The 16,862-nt window shown below is 39.2% G+C and overlaps 1 protein-coding gene across 4 annotated transcripts in view; it reads right to left on the bottom strand.

Moving 5' to 3' along the window:
* Window positions 1-3,652: 3,652 nt before the first annotated feature.
* robo1 (roundabout, axon guidance receptor, homolog 1 (Drosophila)) overlaps window positions 3,653-16,862 on the bottom strand; it is a 236,978-nt gene continuing 223,768 nt past the window's right edge. For 2 of the 4 annotated variants that reach the window (XM_057350584.1, XM_057350587.1), the window contains 9 exons: window positions 13,205-13,615; window positions 12,422-12,532; window positions 10,576-10,711; window positions 9,919-10,152; window positions 9,358-9,830; window positions 8,308-8,472; window positions 5,801-6,076; window positions 5,030-5,232; window positions 3,653-4,814 (listed from right to left, as the gene is read on the bottom strand). In XM_057350584.1, the coding sequence (XP_057206567.1) occupies window positions 4,800-4,814; window positions 5,030-5,232; window positions 5,801-6,076; window positions 8,308-8,472; window positions 9,358-9,830; window positions 9,919-10,152; window positions 10,576-10,711; window positions 12,422-12,532; window positions 13,205-13,615 (2,024 nt within the window). In that variant the 3' untranslated portion in view covers window positions 3,653-4,799. The remainder of the gene's footprint in view (window positions 4,815-5,029; window positions 5,233-5,800; window positions 6,077-8,307; window positions 8,473-9,357; window positions 9,831-9,918; window positions 10,153-10,575; window positions 10,712-12,421; window positions 12,533-13,204; window positions 13,616-16,862) is intronic. The other 2 variants (XM_057350585.1, XM_057350586.1) reach the window with 2 other exon arrangements.

The following is a 16,862-nucleotide window of genomic DNA, read 5'->3' as shown; positions in this document are numbered from 1 at the left end:
CATTCCAAACCTGTAGGACTTTACGGAGAAGATATTTTGAAGAACGTTGGTAACCTGGGAAGGTAGTGGAAGGTAAAACAAAAATGCATAAAGACGGAAAGAGAAAGAAAAGAGTGAGATGTACAGCAAAAAAGTTGTTAAAGTATTTGTTAAAGTTTAGGTCCATGACCTTAGCTTTCCTTAGTGATAACAGTTGAGATATGTTGCTTAGTTTCATATTTTAGGGTTAATGTTAAAAGCGATGCCATTTCTATGTTAAAATACCCTAAACTGATATGCAAAGACAACTACGCAAGGTATTTTACCTAAAAATGTACACAGTAAACACTGGGGTGATATAAAAAAAAAAACCTATAGCAGCATTGCAATGCAGGCACATCAGACAACTTACATTTATATTTAGATTTATGCATTTAACAGACGCTTATGCATTTAACAGACGCTTGTATCCAAGACTCCAAGACAAATTTGTTGTCAGGTTAGCATTCAGCTATACAATTAATACAATAAGCGCTTATACCAAGTTACAAGTTTTCACAGTCAGAACAATACATGTTTTTTTAGAGACGTCAACTTTTACCTGTAAAGTATTCACGGAAGAGATATGTTTTTTGAATGTTGTGTTGTTGACCGGACTGCATTTGTAAGATCGTTCCTCGAGCGAGAAGTGGAGAATGAGCAGGAAAGTGACTAAACATGAAGACAACTGAATATTTATAGCAATACATCTTATAAACACTAGAAAATCTGTTTATTGTTAAAGACTGCACAATAAACACACATCCCTGTTGTGATATAGATTACGTCTCTGCCTTGACGTTGTGAAGTTAGACAGCAACTGAGTAATTGTGACCTGTAAAACAGTTTTCTTTGTGATTTATTGTCTTCTACTTAAAAATAATCCCAAATACTGTAACGGACATTCTGTGAAAATATTGTCATTGTTTTTAATGTTGACTAAGGACATGTCAAAGATTGAAATAATGTTTAGGAAGCCAACTTCTATTTTTGGTGCAAAGTGAAATCATTCATTTCAGTTTCCATCTTATTACAAATGGACGTGTTATCTGTAGTTTACAGCAATAAAAACACATATTTAGTCATTTTTTTGGTTATGACTACTTTGATGCTTATCTCATATACAGTAAGTAGATGATGCATCTTTAGCCTGTATTTTATAGACATGGTCACAAATGCTTGCCGATCACCTTTAGTTGTAGTTTACATTATTTCGTTGAGACTGTAAATATGATTGTCTTTTTGCCGTTGTGCAAAACTCATCTTGTTATTTGTGTAATTTACTCTATAAATGATGTTCTTGTATGTTTGCTGACAATACATATCAACAATATGCAACATTAATCTGTTCCTGCAAAGTAATGTCAAATCTGAAAGGTTCATTTGAAGTGTCATGCCTTCACCAGCTTTTAACCGTTACCATGTGGCGTCACATCATTAATCAGCTTGGCATGTCATTCCTTTTAATCATTGGTTTATGGAGACATCTCGACACGTAATTTATCTCTTCGGTTTGCTTTAAGAGACCGTGAAACGTCTTCGTCAGCAAGTGTTGACTGCGGCATCGCGCATTTACTCAGATATTGGCCAGAATGACCGATGACAAACTTTCCGTCCATCTCTGCCGATTCGGCAGCATTCCTTTTGGCAGCGAGACGGTCACATTAATTTGATTGAGCTTCGTTTTGATGAGCAAAAGTGCAGCGAGATGGAGTCTTATAATGTAAAGGATAAAAAGCTCATAATAATAAAGTTGATGTAAAATTGGCCCGTTGACTGTTGGGATTACGTCAAGAGAAGTTGGTTGAGAGAGGATGTGAAAGAAAGGTGAAGTTTCTTCGAGGTTAATTGCGAGGTCTGAGTACAGATGGAGTGAGTTCTGCTGAGCTGAGCACTGGATGGACTTATTAAAACGGGTGTTAAAGGGGAGAAAACCTGCAGCTTGGTCCACTGTCAGACACGCTGAGAGATTTCAGACAAGTCCTTGTTCGGTTTAATTGAATTTGGTGGATTTCCAAAGTTCCGCGAGATATGCCCGAGTGATACGCCGCTGCTTTGTTAAAGGGACAGTTCACCCAGAAATGAAAATGATTTCGTCATTTCCAAACCTGTATGACTTTCTTTCTTGTGCAGAACACAAACGAAGATACTTTGAAGAATGTCGGTAACCGAACAACATTGGTCTCCATTGACTTCCATCGAATGGAAACAAAACCACTGAGACATTTCTCATAATATCTTCTTTTGTGACTATACAGGTTTGGAATGACATGAGGGTGAAAAAATGATGAATGAAGGTAAACTATAAGAAATAAGACAAGAGGTGAAAGACCGAATTCATTGATCAAATCAAGACAATCATGTCATGTGTTCTCCAGAGGAGACGTAGTAAATGAAATGGAGGTAGAATGAGGATGCGAGTTCTCAGTCTGAACGAGCAGGTGGGATGAAGTGTAGGCGGGTCTCCTGTGGGTATCCTGACAGCACACAGCTGTTACTCTTAATTCCCCGTTACGCGCCTGGGGTTCATTAAACCAGTTTGGCTGCAAAAAAATAAGACTTTTCTAACAAAGGATATTTAGGTTAAACGCTACACATTACTGCAGCACGGAATGCCGAATGCTCATAATATTTTCAGTATTTACCTCCGAGTTTTGCGTCTCATTTAACCAGCAAGTGCTCATTAGTGCCACACCAAAGCTAGGCAACCCAAAAACCTGTTACGTGCTTTGTGCATTTTTTAATTCCCTATCTTGCACTAATGTTTCATAAAAAGATACCTTGCATTTTCTAGAAAACAATACCATGCCCCTTCTCTGATCTAAATGCAGCGCAGGTGCGTTTAATAGGTACGAGGGACAGAATCGTCACGCAGAGTTGCTGCCACGCAAGTCTTTTTATAATAATGAGCAAGATATATGACCACTCATCTCTGAGCCACATGTGATGATGTTAATCTTAAGGATAAAGTATGTGTGTGTGTGTAGTATCTTTAATCACCTGCGCTTCATTGTGAGCAGTATACACACCTCAGCTCATTAAAATGATGGATCATAACTCTCACTTGCTCAAAATTTGGTCTCGTTTAAAAGGTGCTTAATAGGAGAACACCTGAGGGGAAGAGCTCGCCCTCGGACACGAACCAAGACGCTCCGGAGAAGGCACCCCTCGCTCAATAATTGTCTGTGGATTTTAAAATACAGTTGATTTACATTTACTATACAGTTTGCAGTTATTTTTTTAAATAGTTGGACTATTTAAATGTGAAAATTCTGATCAAACTACTTTCCGTCAGCATGGAACTGGGATCTTTCTTGCAGTTAAAATTGCAATCCGTAACATTTTTAGTTAAAGGGTTAGTTCACCTATAAATATAAATTCTGGCTTCACTTATTTAGAATGATGTGTGGAACACAAAAGAAGATATTTCGAGAAACGTCTGTGGTTTTGTGTCCATACAATGGAAGTCAATGTTGTTTGACAAAAACATTTACATTACAGTCACATTGTAGCGTCTTGTTTTTTATCAGCATGTGCTCCCCGAGATCGAACCCACAACCTTTGCGTGGCTGGCGCAATGACCTGCCGACTGAGCTACAGGAACAAAATGCAAAAAACAAGCCGTCAATTCAGTTTCAGTATTTTGATTTATTTTTTTCTTCATTTTTTTTTATATGCTTTTTTGTTTTAAGAAACAAATGCTTGCAGATGTCAAATGAATTATCACTCACATCCACACCTCTATAGAGCGTGAACGACTAATCAAATCCAACAGCCAATCACCACTCCACATTCTCAACCGACACCCACTTCCTGTTCACAAACATCCTTATAAGTGCATCAAACCATGTTTTCTTTTTCTAATGTTTCCTAAAACATAAGTTCCCCGTTTCTCTATTTTTGCAAGTTTGCAGGTGGTGCTGAAATGAGAATCTGAAAGAGACGTCAGAGGTGCGGATGCAGGAATTCGTTTTAATTCATTCGCGCGTTTGTAAACAGCTTATCCTTTCGTTTCTCATAACCTACATCGACAGGTTTAACAAGGCCTTTTGTCGTAGCGCCCGTTCGCTCCTGGCGTAAGACAAAAAGGTTAATCATGGTTAAACATGGTTCAAAATAAAGTTTAGTGATTGTGCTTTTAAAACCAAAGACATAGAACAACAAACATTAACAATGACAAAAGTATAACAGTGCATTACAAAAACGAACGAACAAACAATATCTCTCAAAATGTGGCACTTCTCCCGGGCAGTTAAAACACTATGACAATTTACAAGCAGGATGGAGGCTATAAAACAAATTATATTAATTGGCGCAATAGAAATTTAAAAGGATTCAAATAAGCCGAGGAAGACAAATTTAATGTACCACAATGGATTATAAAAGACAGTTAGATACACGTGTATGTACATGTCAGTCCGTCCCTTTGTGCCTGAAGTTTCGTTACAGTATCAGATGACCGACGACCTTCTTTTTTTCACGGTGAACAAAAGCCATGAATCCGTTTCTGGAGCTAACAGACACACCATCATATTGCATTGGAATCAAATCAACGAAACCGCTTTAGCCCCTCCAATGTCCCCTTATTTTTTTCTTCTGTGTCTTTTTTCTTCTTTAAATGCACATTGAAATTAAGGTAAAGAAATGAATGAATGCTTGGTCAGTTTTTCAAACGTGACGTAACTCAAGGTCGGTAGTTTTCAGTGAAAGGTACCGCCGAGATGGTCGTGCTGCGCTGACGATTGATAGCTGAAGATGATTGGACGACGAAATTGTTATCTTCAGCTTTCCACCATCTGAAAAAAGATAATATTGCATTATCATTTACGGACACCCAAACATGTCATAATGATAATGTACATTTATCAGCGCGAAATATGCTTTGAGAGGGTGATCAGAATTACCAGAATTGATCACAAGTCACATTTTCTTATTTGACAGTTTTTAGCAACTGTAATGGAGAGCATGTCACATTTACTGACATAAACTGCAAGAGGGATTAAGGACATACCTCAAGCTCATCCCCTCCTGTCTGGAAGGCGTTCAGCCCAAAATCAGAAGGGTTTCTGCGAGCCCCTGGAGCCGCTTCTCCTCGCCGTCGTCCACCGGAGCCGCGAGACGACAGTGAACTGGAGGAGCTGGGGTCCCTCTCCCCACGAGGGTTGTGGACGGCTGGGAAAGACGGGCGGCTGTACGGTGGGATGTCCTCCGATCCTGGGAAAAAAATGGAACAGGATAAATATGATAAACTTGTTCATACTCCAAATCTTACATTTGCGACTTTTTTTACTTTTGTATAATGTGACATCTTTGAAAAATTGCTAGAGAAAGAAAAGGGGCGGGGCATGACTTTATAAATAGGGAATTGTTTGGGCCAGGATGTTCATTTTTGACAAAACAACGATTTCAATGGAGAAAGAAGATTTTTTCAAAGTTTTATACTTTTTTATCTTTTGATCATTGTTGAAATTCGATTGCAAAAATTGTGAAAAAGTGTAAATGAAATTTAAAAAGCTAGTATAAAAATAGACAGTTCTTTACTTTCCATATATTTTATGGTCATGTATTCATAAAATATTCATATTCTGTGGGCTATCAAAGTTTTGTAAAAATGATCAAAAATGCTGGCACTGCAACTTTAAAAAAAAGAAAATGCTGGTGTGGAAAGTGTTGAAGATCAATTATTTTATTAAAATATTGATATTTTATATGCACCAACGAATATTTACAAAAAGTGCAGAATCCTTTAAAAAATAAAAACTGCTCATTTTTTGTGTTGTACCTTGGTGTTGGCGACTCTTCGTGGCTTCTTGTTTGCTGCTCTTTGCAGATCTCGGGCCTCTCTGTAAGTCCTGGGCCTCGCGCCGCTCTGAAGAGCTGGTCCGTGTGTCCGAGCCCTCCCTGGGCCTGGGTCCTCCTGAACCTGTTCGTCTATCCTTACCATCAGCAGAACTAGACCTAGGAGACATGGCCCCCCGCGGACCCTCTGGGATAGTTTTGGCCGGGTGTGTTGGGGACTTCAGCATGGCCGGGGGAGGAATTGGAGGAGGTGGAAGATCTACGAAGGAACGAGAAAAATAATGTTTTGTTAATGACATTAATGAGCATCTGAGATTTCAGTTGACGATTTAGCCAGTTAACAAAATCCGCTTTTCACATGCGCTTGTGTCCTTCAGAGGCAGACGTTCTGCTAATTGACACCAGACCTCATTTGGCTGGCACGGAAACACAGCTGTGTGAGCCTTCAAACAGCTGCACGCTGGAGCTCTGTGGAGAAACTGTGAACGACGGTTCATCACTGTCACTCCACGTCTCAACACTTCCCTGGCCGGTTATTCAAGGTCATTTACAATTGCTTTTCTTGTGAAATAGCACCCCCTTGAAAGCACAAACCTCCACTGAGATAAGCGTGCGAGATGAAATCCTAAACTTGACCAAGGACACCCATAAGAAAGAAAAATGACCTCTTTAATATCTCATATATTTCTCACAGACATCAATGAGATTAAATGGAGAGCAAGTCTCCACCGTCTCAGATATTACTCCTGAGAAAAAGACTCGGAAATCTCACGACCGTCTCCATTAGAGTTTCAGAAGAGATCTCAACAATGCCTCAAACTGAACTCAGATTTGTCAAATTTACCCGAATCTAATGTTTTTCAACAATTATATCTGTTGTTTCCAGTTTTATTTCTCCTTAGCTATCAGGGCTCAGGATGCTCGCAGTAAAAAATGCCAAAACGGGCGCCCGGTGAAGGTTTTCACACGTTCAAGGTCAAAGCACACCTGACGTCTTCCGTGCACGTGCCTTGTTTTGTCGGGGAGAGATTAACAAGCGTTCATTGCTGCTCTGACGCTCAGCAAAATCTGAGAAGGGTTTTAATAACCCCGGGATGTCTTGCTGTATTCAGGTGGCCGATCGATGGCTGGGTGAGAGAGATGGGGTGCTTTTTACAGGAAGATGAGGGAGGCGGATGCTGGGAGTAGTTTTTCTTTGTGACTGTGATGAATACTAGCACACTTCTAGGTATGTGTGTTTTGTCTTCTGTCAAACACAAAAGGAGATATTTTGAGAAATGTCTCGGTGGTTTTGTGTTCATACAATGGAATTCAATGGGGTGCATTGTTGTTGGGTTACCGACATTCTTCAAAATATCTTCGTTTGTGCTCTGCAGAAGAAAGAACGTCATACAGGTTTGAAATGACATGAGGGTGAATAAATGATGAACGATTTTCTCTTCAAGGCTAACGTGTTCTTACTAAACGCCAAGAAACCTTCCTTTTGATTTCATGGGGACTTTTAAGATTTTAAAAAACTCCATAAATCCTGAATGCAAGTTTGACAGAAGCATGTAAAAGGAGGAAACTAATGAAAGGAGGGTGGAGCGGATGTTAAAGACTGGCGCTTTTCTCTCCAGACAGAAGTGGAAGCAGATGAAAGGTTCAGGGGTCCTTCTGGAGAGGAGTTGGTGGAGGATGAAATAATAAGCCTGGTGTCAACCAAAGCACTGAGCAAACAAGAGCAAAATTAACAGAGGCGGAGGAGTGTGTGTGTGTGTGTGTGTTATGGGGGTTGGTAGGCAATCTGTGTTTTAAAGTGTTTCGTTTCGAGTGTGCTCGTGTGAGATGCAACACACAGAGAATTTGTATAACAACCTTCCTCGTTCTCTCAGCGTGAAACGGTGTATTTAACCCTCCGTCGCGATGCACGTCTGTCGAATCACGTTCTATAGAAACTGACTACTCATTCTGGCTCTACTGAGCGGCGACTGCGAACACTGGAGAGACGGGAGAGAGATCAGATGAGGGGGAGGTGAGAGGGACGATGAGAAGAGCTAGTTGATCTGATTGAGCCGGCCGGGGCCTGTGTGTGTCTGATATTAAATCTCAGTGTCAACACACATGGACAACCGACTGGATGATGAGACGCAGCAGATGAGAACGCACACACAAATCTAAACAGCCGTCGAAAAGTTTGTGAGCACTTTTCCCTGTTAACATCACACGCGCACATGAGATGACCTTTCTGCAGCGCCGGCACCTGCTGCAATTTCATTAGAGACTGAAGCTGAATCCATCCCTCATGAGTCCTCGAGTCCGTCCTTTCTCTCTCACACGATCTTTATGATCCTGCTCGATATATCTGTAGATTAAATGTGCGCTAGATACAGCAGTGTCGTGTGTGATACGTGAAACAAGCCGTAGCGATAAAAGCGAATCAATCACAATAACAGCGTCAAAAAAACAGCATCATACACACGAGATTGGTTCAAAACCGTGTGTACGTACCCTCCGTGAAGGCCTCTCTGCGCTGGTAGCCGCTCTGAGCAGCTGGATGTTGTTTCTGTCTCTTTAAGGGCCTCCTCTGACCCGGGGCCGTGCTAACGTTACTGTCTGTGGACACCGGGCTGCCTGGACGGTGTCCCGGAGGGAGGTTTTGGTATTTCCGTGCGACTGGTGAATGAAAGGACAGACGGTTTGCTAAGCTGCAGATTTTAATATAGATGAATTTACAGTACATCTGCTGTACGAAGTGTCTTTATCTTACAGTGTCTCAATTTCAGTTTATTTGTCTTTTTAAGTCATGAGCTAATATTGACAACATCGATGGGTTAGGTGTTAACTTTAGTGTAAAAGGATCTAAATGGATATTGTTTGTGCAAGATACATTGTTATTCCCAAAAAACAATTGTGCCTATATTTTTGTTTATATACGTTTACACAAAACACACAATATAACATTGATAATGTGCCTCGTGACGGTGTATGTTTTAAAGCGAACATCTGAAAATCTCTTAAAATATGTGCACTCCAAAAAAAATGAGAAACAAATCTTACTAAGCATTCATGTCTTGTTTTCTAGTACAGTTATCTAAAACTTCTGAAAGATACATGCACTTGACAAAAAGCAAAAATAAACTGCTTAATGGGGTAAGACAAATCTACTTGAATGTAGTTTAGCTTTTTTAAAGTAACTAAATTCAACTTGAATATAGTTTTAGCTTTTTTTAATGCCCTAAATTCAAGTATATTTTTCTTACCCCTCTGGAAGATTATTTTGCTAGTTTTCAACATAAACTGTCTTCATTCTTATATTTTCATTCATAAGATAAGACTAAGTGTCTTGGGTCACTTTCCTTGTCAAGTAAACGTACAGTATCTTGATCTCAGAATTGATTTATATTTTGTACTAAAAACAAGACAAAATTACATATTTCAAAAATTGTATATTGCACATAATGTGTATTGTAAAAATTCAACTTTTGTTTTATATGCACTAAGATCCTTGCTAAATTGCTGTATGTAAGGGCGAACTAAGAATTTTCTTTTTATTAATACCTCCAGATACTGGCAGCTGATGGTGGCCTTTCCCAGAATGCTTTGCCACTCGTAGGCCGGCATACTCGGCCGCCGCCGCCACTGCCTGGGCGAAATCAGCATCGGTGAAGAAAGACCCGTCTGACGAGCTGACGGCGCTAGAGCGGCCCGACGAGGCGTTATCCTCCTCCGATGCCGAACCCCATCCGTTGATCATAGAACCGGTTACCGAACTCTCCAGATCACATGTGCTAGAGGCGGGAGTCTGCTCCAGGCCCCGCATGAGAGCCCTCTGCTGGTTTAAGTGCTGCTGGTGAGCGAGGGCGTGATGCTGGTGGACCCGGGCCACTTCTGCGTCCATCTCGTCACCTTCTATGTCATCCTCTTCCTCCTCCAGTCCGTCCGTGTCGATGCCCAGCGGGCTGGAGATGTAACCGTACGTGTGTGGAGGGGAGAGGGGGCGTGGCGGAGGGGGAGGGCTTACCAGGAGTCGCCTACAGGTGAGGTGACATACAAACACATCAACAACTAAACTCGCATAACTCAAACTTTTTACTCCTCTGCGTGTGAATTGGAGCGTACCTGCGCTCGTGTAGGTCGGCGATATCCTGTAACATGGGCTGCATCTCTTCCTGAGGGGACGGGGTGAGGGTCGCAGTGGACTGGTGGCTATAGGAGACGGCTGCAGGGGAGGAGGCGGCCCCCCTCACTGGAGGGGTGGGTCCCCGCTCAAGCTCCGCCTCTTCCTCTTCTAGCTCATCGGGCTGCAGGTACATGCGGGAGGGCGGCATAGGGCACTGCAGATCTGTGTCATAACTGATGGCAGAAAAGAAAAATTATGTTTTTCCTAAAAAAAAAATTATAAATAAAATTCAGTAAATATGAAACGATTTTTTTTGGAAGTTGCTGTGGATAAAAACATCTGCTAAATGTTTACATATAATATGTAATAAATAATTCATTTGATTAAAAAATTATATATAATATTTTATTAAATAATAATTTTATTTAAAATAAATATACATAAACATTTAATAATCATTTATTTACTTTGTATTGAAATGATATTCTTATATTAATATATATTACTAAATATTATGTATATAATTATTTAATTTCAATACAAAGTAAATAAAATTATTATTAAACTATTATTTATTTATTTATAATTAAATCATTTAAATAAAAGGAGAAATAAACATACTATTTAAAATAAATGATATATCATAAAATTCTCACCTGTCGTCAATAGCAAGTGTATATTCCTGACTTGGGGGTGGATTAACAGGGGGAGGGGGCAGCAGTTCAGTCCAGTTCATTGGGTTCTGTTTGGCATGTTTGGTCGTGCGTCCCCCTTTCTTCTGGCCTTGGCTTCCTGTACGGCAATAAAACAAACAAGCAAACATGAAATAAAACCGTCAGGGCACACCAACACAACTCCAGTGACTCCCAGCCCACAAGATCTCCAAAATCATAAATTCAATTGATTGCATATGAAACCGCTTTAATAAGCGCAGCTTCATTTCTCTTTCTGTTGGTTTGTTTGCAGAGCGTGATGCGCGTGTGAAATAAATGGCACTTTTACACTCAGGAGAAGCAACATTAATGACACCCACACTGTAATTTATGCGGTGTAAAACGCTTACGTGCATTATCTCTCTATTTGTAATTAACGTTGCGCTCTCCATCAACAAAACGAGTCATTTTTCAAAACCAACACTCCATTGCCCAGAGGAGAGGCAGAGAGAGAGACTGAAACATCACAGGCCAATTAACAGCCAGGAATTAAAATTCAAAGCCAATGAGCTGTGAGGACCTCCGTGCACTCAGACCCTCTCTTTAATTACCTGAACTTCAAATACAATATAAATATAGATCCCATGCATTACGCCGGCAGCCCTGCGCACACCGCAGAATGGAGCTCATTTATCTTTGTCCCGCAACAAACAACGTCTCTCTGACAACATTATTCCCCTTTCTTTGAGCTGGAGGATGAAAGCTGAAGTAATTAATGACGGTGTGCTGAATCGGGGAAAGGGAGGGGGATCCTAATCAAAAACGTCCAGGGAGGAATGCAACAGACCCTGGAAATCTGCAGGGAATGTGGTTTTAACTGAAGGAATTAGAAAACGTGTTCAAAACACGCAGCCCTGAACTACTGTAATAGTGAGGAGGAACAATCAAGCCCTGTTTGTTGAGACGTAATGACTTTCTTTGTTCCCTGGAGTTTCAACACAATGAAGAGTCATTTGTAAATGTTCTGTTTGCATATGATTGATTTTCCTAATGTTACCAAAAATCACATTAATCAAAATAATGTTTTTGATGATGGACAGACAGACAGACAAACAAACGTATAAATAGGTGGATGGATGTTAGGATGGTTGGAGGAATACATGGATAGACAGACAGAGAGACAGATAGATGGATGGATGGATGGATGGATGGATGGATGGATGGATGGATGGATGGATGGATGGATGGATGGATGGATGGATGGATGGATGGATAAATAGATGGCTAGACAGACAGACAGATGAATAAACAAAACAGAAAGATAACTGATAAATAGACAAAAAGACAGACAGATAGATAGACAGACAGACGGATTGACGATAGATGGATGGATAGACAGACAGACAGGTGGATGTATGATAGCTAGATGGATGGATGGATAGATGGATGGACACACAGACAGATAGATAAGTGAATGGATTAACAGATGGATCGACAGACAGATAAATAGGCAAACAGACAGATAGGTGGCTAGAGAAACAGATGGATGGATGGATGGATAGATAGACAGACGTGGATTGGTGAAAAGATGGACAGACAGACAGACAGACAGATAGGTGGATGGATTAATAGATGGATAGACAGACAGACAGACAGATGATAGATGGATAGACAGACAGACAGAGAGCTAAACAGACAGATAGATAGACAGGCAGGTGAATGGATGGATAGACGGACAGACAGACACAAAGACAGATAGATAGCTGGGTGGATTAATAGATGGATAGTCAGACAAACAGACAGACAGGGGGATGAATAGATGGGTGGATAGATAGATCAGATGTCTCACCAGATGTGCTGCTCCCTCTGTCTGAGCTGCTGTATGTTCCTCCAGTATGAGTCTCTTGACTCTGGTTATAGGGGATGGTGACTGAGATGTTCCCTTCACCTCTGTAGTGGTCTAGACGATGAAGAGATGTGTTATAAACAGCTGAATTACTGCTCTGAGGTTTGTGTGTGTGCGTGTGTGTGAAACAGACCAACAACAGCTCTTTTATAAAAGCATGCACTTCAGTACAGAGCATTACAGAGCGGAGCATCTGACAGTCGAGCGGTGAACACTTACACAAGAGTTCAGTCATAAGCTGTTATGACTTGTTGGTGACTGGTTTCAATAGTCTAGTAAGTGTGAAATATCACACCCACACACACAGTGAGATTCATGCAAGTCGAGTCAACAAGACAACGCCGTGACCTTTTTAGTAGCAACACATGGATAGCTTTGATCTAGAGTTACACCGCCCCGTATTTGTACAGTAATCTAAGATCTCTGGCTTCACACTGTTCAGAGACATCGGACACTTCATAATCTTCTCTTTCCCTTCATCTCCATCCAAACAGTAAAACAAGGACTGTAAATATGGATTAACTTTACTAGCAGAGCGTAGAGTTCAGTTACACGCGAGCAGGCCGTGGCGGATCAAAACGGGGTTGAAAAGTGAAAGATGGGAGGATGCCAGAGAAGCTTTTTAAAAGAACAAAACTAGCGCTTATGAAGAGACACAAGAGGTACAATTTGATGACACAAGCGTCCTTGAGATTCTTCTGGCCCCAAGTAAATCCACAGACTCACCCTTGTTCAGCTTGTTTTGCTCCATGACGTTGAACTGGAGCGGCGCGTTGATGTCGGCCTGTTTCTGAGGAGTGCCCTGACTGCTCTTCCAGCTCTGCTTCTCGTTGAGGTCACTTCCTCCTCCGCTTCCTCCACTGCTGCTGTTCATGTTGTTATTGGCCAGGCAGGATTGGATGATCTGGGTGGTGGCGTAGGGCGTGGGCTGACCTCCGGGCCCAACTAAACGCCCGTCTTTTAGATTGGGGCTGTTGAAGGTCTTCATCTCGTTGATCTTGTTGGAGAGGTCCACGTCGCTGTAGAGAGCCGTGTCTGGAGCCAGCAGGTTGCCGGTTTTGTTGTCCATCTGGTTGCTGTAGTTGGCGATGCAGTCGGCTGGACGATACAAGATATTTTGAGGATTTTGTACGGTTGCTGTATAGGATTCAATGATACAATTGGTGGATGATATGCCTTAATAAATTATATTTAAGATGTCCTCACTTGCAAAAAATATTTTCCTAGCATTTTTTTCTTGTTTTTTAGTAAAAATATTTAAATATACAATTACCGGAGAAGCAAAATATTAAGCATTATTTTTGAAAAAAAAAATGCATTTTTGCAAACAATAAAAATGATCTGCCAACGGGCTAAGAAAAATAATCTTGTTTCCTTTTCGCTCAAATTTGTTTTTATTTTGACTTTTATTTTTATCAACAAATTAATTTTTTTAAACAAATGTAATTAATTTAATTAATTTTTTTATTTCAAAAACGTTTAACTTCTATTTTTTTACTTGAAAAAATCCCCCCAAAAATGCATTTTTGCAAACAATAAAAATTATCTGCCAACGGGCTAAGAAAAATAATCTTGTTTTCTTTTCGCTCAAATTTGTTTTTATTTTGACTTTTATTTTTATCAACAAATTATTTTTTTTAAACAAATGAATTAATTTTTTATTTCAAAAACGTTTAACTTCTATTTTTTTACTTGAAAAAATCCCTAAAAAGGAAAATTGTTTTCTTAAAAAAAGATACAAAATTTAGTTAGTTCATACTTAAGACAATAAAAATATCTGCCAATGGGGTACAAAATAAATAATAAACTTAAATTAGATTGTAACTTGAAGTTTATATTTTTACCCATTTTGCTGTTATTTTTTTAAGAACAAAATAAAAGTAAAAAATAAAAAGTTTGCTATATTTTTTAAGAAAGCAAGGCTTTGGTATCAAGACTAAGAAAATCATATTTCTTAGCGCTCTGATGCTTTTGTTGTATTTGTAACAAATATCATTTCTCATATCAATTTATTCTTGCCAATTCTGAATTATTGTGTAGCCTTACATTCAAATCCAATTTAAGTCTCTAATAAAGATTGATAATCAGGTTAAAAACCAAGAAATGACACAATAAATTGGTTTTAATCTATGATAAACACCTGACTTTTAAAAAGAAAGAGAAAACACAGGTTTAAATCCCAACACCACCACCTGGAAGCACAAAACATAATTTAAGAATACTTCAAATGCAAATACTAAGCTAACACCCTGTCACACTGTAAAATCTTTCTTCTCCTCATCCTCTCTCTTTGGCCCATGACACAAGTCAAGCGTGTCACTTTGAGTTTCTCCAGGAAAGGCGGGCCGGCTCATCGAGCAGGATGTTCTAACACGTCGGAATCAAAAGCCTCCGAAACGAGAAGCGCTGTAAAAAGACCATCCTCTGACAGATCCAATTTTCCACGCCTCATAAAATATTCAAATCCTCCGCAGGATCCGAGCGAGGAGCCTGGCGCGTAAATACCGCTGCCTGCCATCGGACGGATTTCGCAGAGCTCGCGTTTCCTTAAGACGGAACTTCAAAGGTTGAAGTGTCAGTGATAAAAGATGTCGTGGAATGAGACAAACTATGTCGTCTTTCCAGAGAAGCCCTGAGGTTACCGGTCCGGTTAAGATTTTTTAGTATTTGGCACAGCAGGCAGGTTGGTGTCAAGCTTTTAAAACATCATGCTGTAAGAAGCACTCGACATTTATCCTTCATTCCTTCTTTGATGAAGGCGACACGCATAAAAGCTAGTGTTAGTGAAAACACACTCGCAATGAAAAGGTAAATCAAAGCTTTGAGGGTTAAAAGCTTCATCCCACAAACTTTAATGCTTTCTAAGAATGCCGCGTCCACACACAATCCTCCAGACTACAAATGAATATAGTGTCTAATTTATGGACTTCAAGACGTTTACTAAATATTAATTCTGTCTCCTCAGAACAAAAAAACCAGAAGGTCCTCTACGACTCCTCCCCTTTTTTTCCATTCTTAGTTTATTGTGACCCGTGTAACCGCTCCTGGTTTCCTGAAGTGAGCACTTAGGAGAAACTGCATTAGCGGCTTCTAGCGGTTCTATGGAAATCAGGCGGTAGATTGGATTAGCTGGACTACAGCCTGTAGGGCTCTTTCAGTATTGCTAGCTTTTATTTTCCCTGACGTCTAGAGATCGCACACACACACGGTTGCGTGTCAAAGGAAGGACACCTTGCTGCGTTTCGTTCAACTTGGAAATTCCAGTCGCCTGCTTGGAAAAGTGCAACAAAGCACCATTTATATTCGAGGGTTTCCAAGTCGGAAAATCAACGACAACAACAGACACGGGTGTATGAGGTCGTACGCAGTTAATAAACACAAGAATGCCGCTTAGTTATTCTGGAAATTATAGGAATGACTTACAAAAAAAAATATATATATATATATACAAACATATTAATCATTTTTAATATTATTTTAATAAATGACATACGTACACATTCACTTTTACATTTTAAAATTGCAATTAAAAATGTAACATTTATTTGAACGTTACATAGACTTAAGAAAATTGTATTATTAATGTTTTTAGACTATTTATTTATTTATGTTTAATATTTGGAAATTGTAGGAATGACCTACAATACTGTACATGTGCTTTTTTTCGTTTTTTATTTTTAATAAATTTGCAAAGATTTCAAACAAACTTCTTTCACGTTGTCATTATGGGGTATTGTTTGTAGAATTTTGAGGAAAATAATTAATTTAATCCATTTTGGAATAAGGCTGTAACATAACAAAATGTGGAAAAATTGAAGCGCTGTGAATACTTTCCGGATGCACTGTAAATATATACATATATATATATATATATTATTAATTTTAATAACATTTTATTTTAAATGAATAAAGACATACATGCACTGAATACATTTTTACATTTACTTAAAAAAAATATTTTAACATTACATAGATTTTAAAATGTTTTTTTATGAATGTTTTTAGACTATTTACTCATATTTATTTATGCATAAGTTTTTATTTCATCATATTTTCTGGAAATTATATACTGTAATATTTATGCATGTTAAGCTCATTTCTAAAGAGCAAGTCACTTATTTTGCCCCAATTGTTGTGTACTAAAAACCGTCTATGCAAATAAACATTTACGGAGTCAAAACTTATAGGTTTTGTCTGCAAGGTTTTTTAGACTTTTGTACTTTTTTCTGAGAAAAAGTTTTTTGGGATAACTATGAATAAATGTAAATGTAGGTTGGCAAACAATAAATGGTCTTCTGTATTGCCGGTTTGTTTCTTCGTGTTATTTCTGCATGCAGAAAGCTGTAAGACAGTCTAATAAAACACACATTGTCATACACACTCA

Source organism: Triplophysa rosa, linkage group LG14 (assembly GCF_024868665.1).
Source record: "Triplophysa rosa linkage group LG14, Trosa_1v2, whole genome shotgun sequence".
Lineage (NCBI taxonomy): Eukaryota > Metazoa > Chordata > Actinopteri > Cypriniformes > Nemacheilidae > Triplophysa > Triplophysa rosa.
This window is presented reverse-complemented; position numbering and strand designations above follow the sequence as displayed.